Below are 9,335 nucleotides of genomic sequence, written 5' to 3'. Positions count from 1 at the left end.
AACTGGAGATGCTAACCTCAGCTAGTGCCTTCTATTCTCTTTAAGGGGATCTTGTCAGGCTATGGATTCATTTACAACTGTTAGTCATGTGGGCATGTGTGAGGAAACAGATGCCAGTTTTAATGTATTTAGCCCGAAGTTACAATTTGATAGGAGCCACTGTCAATAAGTCCCAGGATTTTAAGCGATTTCAAAATCCCTCCCTCTCCTCTGTTTTGGAACAGTGCCCAAAGTGCCTCCTTCCCCATCTCCCACCCCAACCCCCCACCATCGCCAGCACCCCCTCAGCCCCTCCTTCTTCTCTATTAAGATCAATATTCCTGCAGGTCAGGGGCAAGCAGCAGATGGGTCACAGGCTTTTTTCGAGCAGTTCTTTTCACAAGCAGCAGATTGCAGAACTGGATCTGGCTAATATTTGAATTCTTTTCTTTTTTTTCCCCCCCTTCCTGCCCCTCTTTCTTTGCCTCCCCTCACCCCCTTTGTCCAACACTCAGGTCTCTGAGGTTCCACCAAAATATGGAACTTGATTTTGGACATTTTGACGAAAGAGACAAGACATCCAGGAACATGCGAGGCTCACGGATGAATGGGCTGCCCAGCCCCACTCACAGCGCCCATTGTAGCTTCTACCGAACCAGAACCTTGCAGGCACTGAGCAACGAGAAGAAAGCCAAGAAGGTACGTTTCTACCGCAATGGGGACCGCTACTTCAAGGGGATTGTGTACGCTGTGTCCTCTGACCGTTTTCGCAGCTTTGACGCCTTGCTGGCTGACCTGACTCGATCTCTGTCTGACAACATCAACCTGCCTCAGGGAGTGCGTTACATTTACACCATTGATGGATCCAGGAAAATCGGAAGCATGGATGAACTGGAGGAAGGTAATTTCAAGGGTGGTGGCTCTTGGTGGGAGGTGGCATCGTTGGCTATGGTTACATTTCTTGGAGTTCATGGGAAAAAAAAATTAGGAATTATGTTTGTCAGAGCACCAGGTTGATGCCGAGACTCTCTGATCCTATAGGCATCGACAGACCATTAGCCATTGCTCTTCATGGCCTTTAGTCTCTGCTGGCGTTGGAGCGTGGATGGCGGTGATAATGCATTGTGCTCATCTGTCAGGGTACAAAGGAAAATCTGAATTGTGTCATTTACTCTGGATCTTGTTCATAGTCAATTCTAAGTAGCATTATTGAGGCAGACCATGAACTCCTTAGGGCTGTGAAATGAAGAAGGAACTTTGGTTGGGTTAACAGAAAGGTATCCAAATATCCTTTGAGCTGCTGAGAGACCGTGAATTGCTGCGCATGGAAGTAGGCGTCCTAAAAGCAGGACTTCCTGGACATATTCATAAAGGATTATCCTTTTAGGTAAGTGGTCACTGCTCAGCTGTTGCTTCTAAAAAGCCCACTTCAGGGTGTGTCCCTAAGGCTGAGGTCATTGAGAGAAATACCAAAGAAAGCTGTAGGTATGTCTGGTATTTTAATAAAGACTATTCCTATTAGAATAGGAACTGACTCACTGTACCTAAGTCCCTTTAAATCCTCTCTAGAGCTTGGTTCTACAATCGGATTTTATGACTATGTTGCTGAAAACCCAAAAAACCTGGTACCCTCTCAAAAAGCAGGGACATCTCAGCTCTTACCAAAACCTTGCTCATCCACGACGCCTTTCTCTGTGGTTATGTAGAAGATTGATCTTGGGACACGTGCTTAATACTGTACGTTATCAAGTCAATTATATGGTGGATGCCTCCCTATCCCCGCTTTTAAATCGCTATAACATGGAATCCATTTAACTTGACACGGTGCTTTAAAGGACAGCTTCGAGGGACGGTGATCATGCAAATGGCCCTCCCCAAACCCTTTCCTCCACCCCTCTAGCCCCACCTCCTCAGCCCTTCCATTCCCTGAGGAAAGGTGAGTTTAGAGCAGGCAGATCTCTAGGGAAGCCAGATTATGAAGCAGCCAACAAGGAATGAGAAACAGCGCATTAAATGACTTGGTGTGGGAGTGCCCCGCCTCTGCTTCACTGCTTCTAGCTTTCTTGTGTTCTTAGACAAAGGAGCATGAGGGCTTCCCTTGCACAAGACCATGTTCTCGCAAGTCGCTGCTGTTTCTCAGGCCAGGTCAAGGGATTTGGGGCCAGTTGCTGATAAGAGACAGTGTCCATACAGCTACTGGCTCTGGGTCTCATGGTTCAAGTCTGAGGTTTTTCCACATAACTGACCTTGAAAAACAATGCTAAGAAGGCTCAGATTATTTGATCGTGTGCCAGATGACCAGGCAGAGGTTAATCTGAGACTTTTTCTGAACATGCAAGGATTGACTATCCTAGCACGTATCTTAAAGGAGAGACAGGGCAAACTAGAAGGACTTGGCCCGAGGTTGAGGGAGCTGTCCAACAGAGTAATTGATAGGGTGTTCATCTTTTGTCACTGTAAAGCCCATGTGTCAGTCGAATCTGAGGGGTGCCTCCGTCATAATTTTCACAAACAAAGCACCTTGAATCACCCAGTATGTCCTCATTGCCACTAGTTGTGATTTGTTAAAGGCCATGACAGATGCTAAGGCAGAATTCTGAACCAAGGGACATTGTATTTCAAGTAGGAATTAGAATGTTCTTGTGTCTGATCTAAGAGAAGTGTCATGCACAGATTTCCCCCCTCCCCAGATCCATTTTTTAACGTATCTTGCTCAAGGACAAGCCCTTGATATTGATTTTTTCCCCTAGATGTGTGTGTGTGTGTGTGTGTGTGTGTGTGTGTGTGTGTGTATGTGTATGTTTTGTGATAATCTCAGTTCAATATAGATAATAAATGTAATTTTGAAGACTGCACCCTTTCTCCTGATCCTTTTGAGTCCTGCTAGATTGGACTCTTCCCCTGGGTGCATTGGTAGTGCTTCCTGGGTTATATAGAATGTAAAGAAGGCTCACTCGCATTTATGCATGTATCATCTGCATCCACAAGCTGCAGTGACCTCCCAGTCCTTAGTACTGCTCATTCAGTCAAGGAAATTCTGGGGTATCTCTAAGATAATATTGAGAAATGTGGCCAGCTTTCCCACTGCTGCAGAGCCAGATGGGAAAGGGCACTGGGGATGAGGAAGATAAAGAAGAAGAAGGTTTTTTTTCTCTCCTGTTTTGCCCTTTGGAACTACTCTTCTGGGAATGGAGGGCAGAAGCCCCTCACTTTGTTCACCATTGGAAGAGGTTGAATGAAAGATTAAGAATATTCATGCACACTGTTCCCCAAGAGACTTCACGCTGAAAAAGTTTGGAAAGATCCCTGTTGAAGAATCAGAGGCAGCAGGTTCTAGTCTTAGAGGCAGAAGGTTATTGCAGGAAAAGGAGTCTTTGGAATCAGATTTGTTTCCAATCCAAGATCTGCCACCTGCTAGCTGGTGTGACCTTGGGGAAACCATGTAGACTCCCTGAGCCTCAGTTTTTCATCTGTAAAGTGGGAATAGCTGCTTTGAGGTTTAAATAAGAAAATGGGTATGAAGTTGTTTACTATTATTCCTGGTATACAGGAATAAAGGGTAGCTATGACTGTTGGGTTGTCCTAGTTTATAGCTGGTTAGCTACATAACTTATCGTCACGGTAAATAATGTTCTCCTTTGTAAAACAGCATTTTTGAAGAAAACTGCCATTTTAAGGTATAATTTACACAATGTAAAAATCACCCATTTAGGTGTACAATTCAATGATTTTTTTTAATTTTAAAATTTTTTAAAAATAATTTTTAAGTTTATTTATTTATTTTTGAGAGACAGAAAGAGAGATAGAGAGAGAGGGAGAGAGAGAATCCCAAGCAGGCTCCACACTGTCATTCCAGAGCCCAATGCAGGGCTTGAACCCACGACCCATGAGATCAATCAAGAGTCAGACGCTCAACCAACTGAGCCACCCAGGCGCCCCTACAATTCAATGTTTTTTAGAAAATTTACCAAGTGATGCAGCCATCATCATAATCTAATTTTAGATAACTCTCGTCACCCCGAACGGAAACCCTGTACCAATTAGCTGTCATTGTCCATTTCCCTCACTCTCTCCAGTCCTAGGCAACAACTTACCTACTCTATGTCTCCACAGATTTGCTTATTATATAAACTGAATCATATACCATGTGGTCTTTTGTGACTGGCTTATTTCCCTTAGAAAAGTGTTTTTAAGGTTTATTCATGTTATACCATGTATCAACACTTTGGTCCCTCTTATTGAGGAATAATACTCCATTGTATGTATGAACCACATCTTGTGTATCTATTGTAACATTTGTGTGAGACTAGTAACACCTGCCTTCTTTACCTATCAGGGTGGTTGTGAGGATATAATTAGATAATAGCTATGGAAACGCATTGACAAGGTAAAGCTATAGCTACAAGGTATTATTGTTAATGATGTAAAAAAATAAAGCAATAATGATGACACTACTGAGGGGGTCAGTGGGATCCCAGAGCCCGTGGGATGGCCAGTGGCTCCCAAACCTGGCTGCCTTTCAGATTCTTTCAGAGATTCAGGAAAATATCAATTCCTCGGTCATACCCCAGATCTATTGAATCAGAATCCCCAGGGCTAGGGCTGCAGAATCTATGTTTTTAACAAATCTCCCCAGGTGATCTTTTAAACTTGAGAAATACTGGATTAGGTGATCCTGATGGTCCCTTTCAGCTAACTACAGTGATGGGAGTTCCTAGGAGTGAAGAAGTCCTTGGTTTTGTTTTGTTTTGTTTTTTTCCTTTGTAGACCTTAAAGGAATAATGGAGCATGGAACATACGATTTCCAAATGGCCACTTTGTTAAATATTTAGAAAAAAATAAAATGAAATAAAAAACAATTGGTATTGGTTAATAATCACTCTGGCCTGTTACACTCCTTGTCTAATGCCTCTAGTCTACTGTTTGCTGCTAGATGCTGAAAGTCTCAAGGGTGACATTTTGGACCCAAATCAGGTTATTTATCTCAGCTTTTCCACAGCTCTTTGGGTACACAAGGAGTCTTAGTGAAGCCATGTAGGCTGTGGTCATATTATGTGTTAGTCATATTCCCAGTGGGTCAATGAATGTGACTCTTCCTTTTGTCTTGCTTAGTCTTTCCTTGCAAAATCATTCTCCTTCCCTTCCTGCCCAGTTCCTTCTTCACTTCTTTGTGAGTACCCAGATCAATCTTCGGGGTATTATTTTGAGCGTTATTACGTGGAGCATGGGACAGAATATTGACAATTGGGACCGTCTTGCTGGAAAATCTGAGTTGAACAGTGACATCAGTTATGATCCAGACCCTTTGCCATAACTCATTTGAGATGAGATGAGATGAGATGAGATGAGATGAGATGAGATGGAACCACCTTCTCACTAACTTATCCTCTAGCTCCTAAAGCAAGCACATTGCCAAAGAGAAGGATTTAAAGACACCTGGGAGACAGGTACATCATTAATAGATAGGATAATACAATGCAGTATCATTTAATATTTTCCTTCTTGAATGAGGAAGTTCTGGAAAAGAGGAGAAAGCCCAGGCAGAAGTGCTTTCACACTGAGAAAATATGAGTGTATTTCATGTTTTTGAAAATGGAGCCATCCTGAAAATGAAGGGAGGTGGACATAGATCATCTTTAAAAAAATGTTTTTTAATGTTTATTTATTATTTTTGAGAGAGAGAGAGAGAGAGAGAAGGGGAGGGGCAGAGAGAGAGGAAGACACAGAATCCGAAGCAGGCTCCAGGCTCTGTGCTGTTAGCACAGAACCCGATGCGGAGCTTGAACTCAGAAACCACAAGATCATGACCTGAGCGGAAGTTGGACGCTTAACTGGCTGAGCCACCCGGACGCCCCGACATTAGATCATCTTGAGCCCATATCCTGTTCCCTTCCTGCCCTTTCAGCTGTGCTTCCATGACTTCATTTCCTTACCCTCTTTCTCCCTGAAGCAGATCGTCAGTTCCAGCAAATTGTCACCTTGCCTGGCTCTGGCTTTCTTTCTAGGCTCCCAATGGGTGGGAAATGGCCCCTGCAAGCTGTGGCAGGATTGGAACCCAGCTGTGTAAAGGTGCAATACACCTCATCCAGCTCCAAGTGCCAGGCAGCTGGATGGGCAGGAAGCACCCAGCTCTGGCAGCAGATGTTGCCGATGTTTGCAAAATGAGAACAAGGAAGCCTTGGTCTAGAGACGCAGCAGCACGTTTGATGTCTTTCCAGTGGTACAAGTGGAGAGTCCTCGGTAGTGGGCGCCTATTTCTTTAAAGTTTAATGACCTTCATAACGTTACCTCCCCCAGCCTTTTGGGGATGGAAAAGAGAAGAAAATTCCTTCTCGTGGATCTTTAGGTCTGGAAGGAACTGAGATGTCACCTAGTGTAATACCTTCTATTTATAGATGGAAAAGCTGAGACTTTGAGATTAAATGATTTGCTGAGGTCACACAGCTCCCAAAGGCCTGATTGGGACTGGGATTCAGGGTCTGACTTCCCAAGTTGCTGCCCTTGACCACTGTAAATATCCTGCCCTCTGGTCAGGGATGTTTGATTACAGGGGAGGCTATGCATGTGTGGGGACAAGAGTTGTGGGAGAAATCTCGGTACCTGCCCCTCAATTTTGCTGTGAACCTAGAACTGCACTAAAAAGTATAAAGTCTTAAAAGGATCCTGCCCTCAGCATGCATCATCAGTGGCACCACGTGGCTTCGCTGGGTGTTAACCATGGAGTCCTACATGTGACTTTTTCAACAACTGGATACCTCCTCTTATCCAGTAGGAAACTGTTATGTTCGAGGCATGAGACCTGGGTAGTGGTCATGTTATATACATGATTATAGCTCAGTTCCAAGATGGCTGCTGCTCCTTCTTTCTTTTTTTTTCCCTTGGGCTTTTCCTCCTCCTCTTTTCATCTCCTTCCCCTCAGCTCTTTCTTCCTCCTTGATTCTTTCCTCTTTCTTTCTTGTTCTCTCTCTATTCTTTCAGATGAGGGCCTTAATGATAACCATAGCTAGAGTTTCTCAAGTGTTTCCCATGCACTAGGTTCTGGGCTCAGCAGTTTCTATCCATCATCTCATTTGTGCCTCACCACAACCTTACGAGGTAGGTATTGTTATTATCATTCCCACTTTGCAGACAACTTACTGAAGCTGGGGGAGGTTAGGTAACTTGCTCAAGGGCACACAGCTAGGAAGTGTTGGAGACCCTATTCTGACTGACATCACATCAGCTGCTCTTTTTCCATTACTCCATGTTGAGGCCAAAAGGAGAGAGTGGAGAGACTAAAATGTACTGTTGGAAGGTGCTCAACATAGATTTGGCTGAGAGCTGGGCCCTCTGGAAAGTTCTTGGTGCCATATGATACTATAGCTGTCTGCCATCATGTTCATTTTCATCTGGGGGTGGTTAATCATACTCATAGTTCAGAGGCTTAAGAGGTTTAAGACATGGGAGCAAAATAAGTCCAGAGTCCTAATAGGGCTACACAGCTGACTCTCCAGAGGAGACTGTAGATGAGTGAAATCATAAATATATAGCCTCACACATTTCTACACCACCAGTTGTCAGAGTTTTAAAGTACTTGACAAGTTATGGAAAACATCTGACTTAAAGGCACTAACCTCTTGGAAGGTACCCGTGAATCTGGTGGAGTGCTAAGGCAATGGGCCATCTCGAAGGGTGTGGGGGGATATTGGCTGTGAATAGATGGGGGAATTGAGCGGGTTCCTTCACCCCTTAAAGTCACAAATTAAAGACCCTAGCCTCTAATCCCTTGGGTTAGGTTGGATTTGCCAGCAAGGGAGCGAGAGAGTTTAGGGTTTCTTTCGACTGAGTTCTTTGACTACGCCATCTTGGGTGTGCGTATGTGCACCACGTGGGAGAGGACGCGTATGTTCACCTACAAACCTCCCCCTGGCCCCCTGACAAGACAGAATACCAATGGCCTCTTGGACTCAGAGCAGTGTTGGAAGCCACTCACCCTTCCCCTTCACAAACACACATAAATGTCCTCAAAGGTGCCCTAGAGAATCTGACTGAATCTTCTCTCAGCACTAACTGAAAAATTTATTAATTAACATGACTTAAAGGATTTGGCGCTGCAGCAAAGCAATCAATATTTGCAAAAGGAGGGAATTATCAGCCCGGTGTTTCTGAATGTCCCTGCATGGTTCTCCTGCTGAGACCAAAGGAAGAAGAGCCATCAGTCCGTAATTGTGTGTAATGCTTTCTTTGCACTGGCTAGGGTTGACCAACTTATTTATTTAGAATTGTTACTGATGAGTTAAGCCTGATTAACTCACACTAGTTTTCTGCAGCTTGACCTCTGGATGAACTTCTATATACCTTCAGGCTAATGTGTTTTACTCAACAAATTCAACCTTTTCCAATACTCTCTCCTCCAGGCTGAGCCTACCTCTCTTCCTCTTTTCTCCAGCTTCTAGTCCCAGGTGTCTACTCCCCGCCACTGCCTTGCCTCTGGCCCCGGTGTTCCTTCCGCTGTATTAGTCATTTCCTGTAGCCCAAGATAAATGTGAAAAGTACACTAGATTCCTCCAATCCATAAATCTAGCTGTATAACATATTCTTACATCTCCACCTCCTTACTTGTGGCAGCCAAGGGTGAGTCCTGGTGAAGAGAGCCTTGAACACACAGATCTAGTGTGTAGCATTGGGGAAGATGCAAAGATGAGGGGTGGGTGGTAGAAACAGGGGAAAGTATTTCTCAAGCAACAGCTAGATTTGCAAACATAAGCAACAGGGTGTGTGTGTGTGTGTGTGCGCGCGCGCGTGCGAGCACGCGCATGTTGTTATTCAGGCACTTTCTCCACTTTGATGTGGAGGTGAGCAGTAGAGGACACAATTGTATATATATATATATATATATATATATATATATATATATACATATATATATATATATATATATATATATGTATATATTCACCACACACATACATTTCACATTTCAGTATTCCACTGCTTAGCCACATACTCTGTGCAAAGGACAATCTGGCTTCTTGGCAGGTATGTACTATATGCCCAATGTACAAGGATACTTGGGTCACTTTAACTTGGGATAAACTATTAATTTTGAAAGTTCTCCCTGGTTTATAATATAACCATGGAATGTGGCTATGAGTCCAGAAATAGGACAGGAACATTAAGAAATAGAAACATGTTAAAAACACTCCAGTAATACCCCTGAATATCAACAAACATCCTAGAAATTAACATAAACATTTCAATTGCAATAAAATCGTATCAAACTCTACACTCTGGATGGAAACAAACATACTAGAAATGAACATAAACATTTCAACTGCAATAGAACCGTATCAAGCGAGAGAACCCTGCTTGTTAGA

General features: G+C 43.6%; 1 protein-coding gene across 2 annotated transcripts in view; it reads left to right on the top strand.

Moving 5' to 3' along the window:
- Positions 1–490: 490 nt before the first annotated feature.
- DCX (doublecortin) overlaps positions 491–9,335 on the top strand; it is a 110,144-nt gene continuing 101,299 nt past the window's right edge. For both annotated transcript variants that reach the window (XM_027054881.2, XM_015083807.3), the window contains exon 1: positions 491–880. In XM_027054881.2, coding sequence (XP_026910682.1) covers positions 517–880 — 364 coding nt within the window. In that variant the 5' untranslated portion in view covers positions 491–516. The remainder of the gene's footprint in view (positions 881–9,335) is intronic.

The sequence above is a fragment of the Acinonyx jubatus genome, chromosome X (genome assembly GCF_027475565.1).
Source record: "Acinonyx jubatus isolate Ajub_Pintada_27869175 chromosome X, VMU_Ajub_asm_v1.0, whole genome shotgun sequence".
Classification (NCBI taxonomy): Eukaryota; Metazoa; Chordata; class Mammalia; order Carnivora; family Felidae; genus Acinonyx; species Acinonyx jubatus.
The sequence above is the reverse complement of the archived record's forward strand: the minus strand, read 5'-3'. Positions and strand labels throughout refer to the sequence as shown.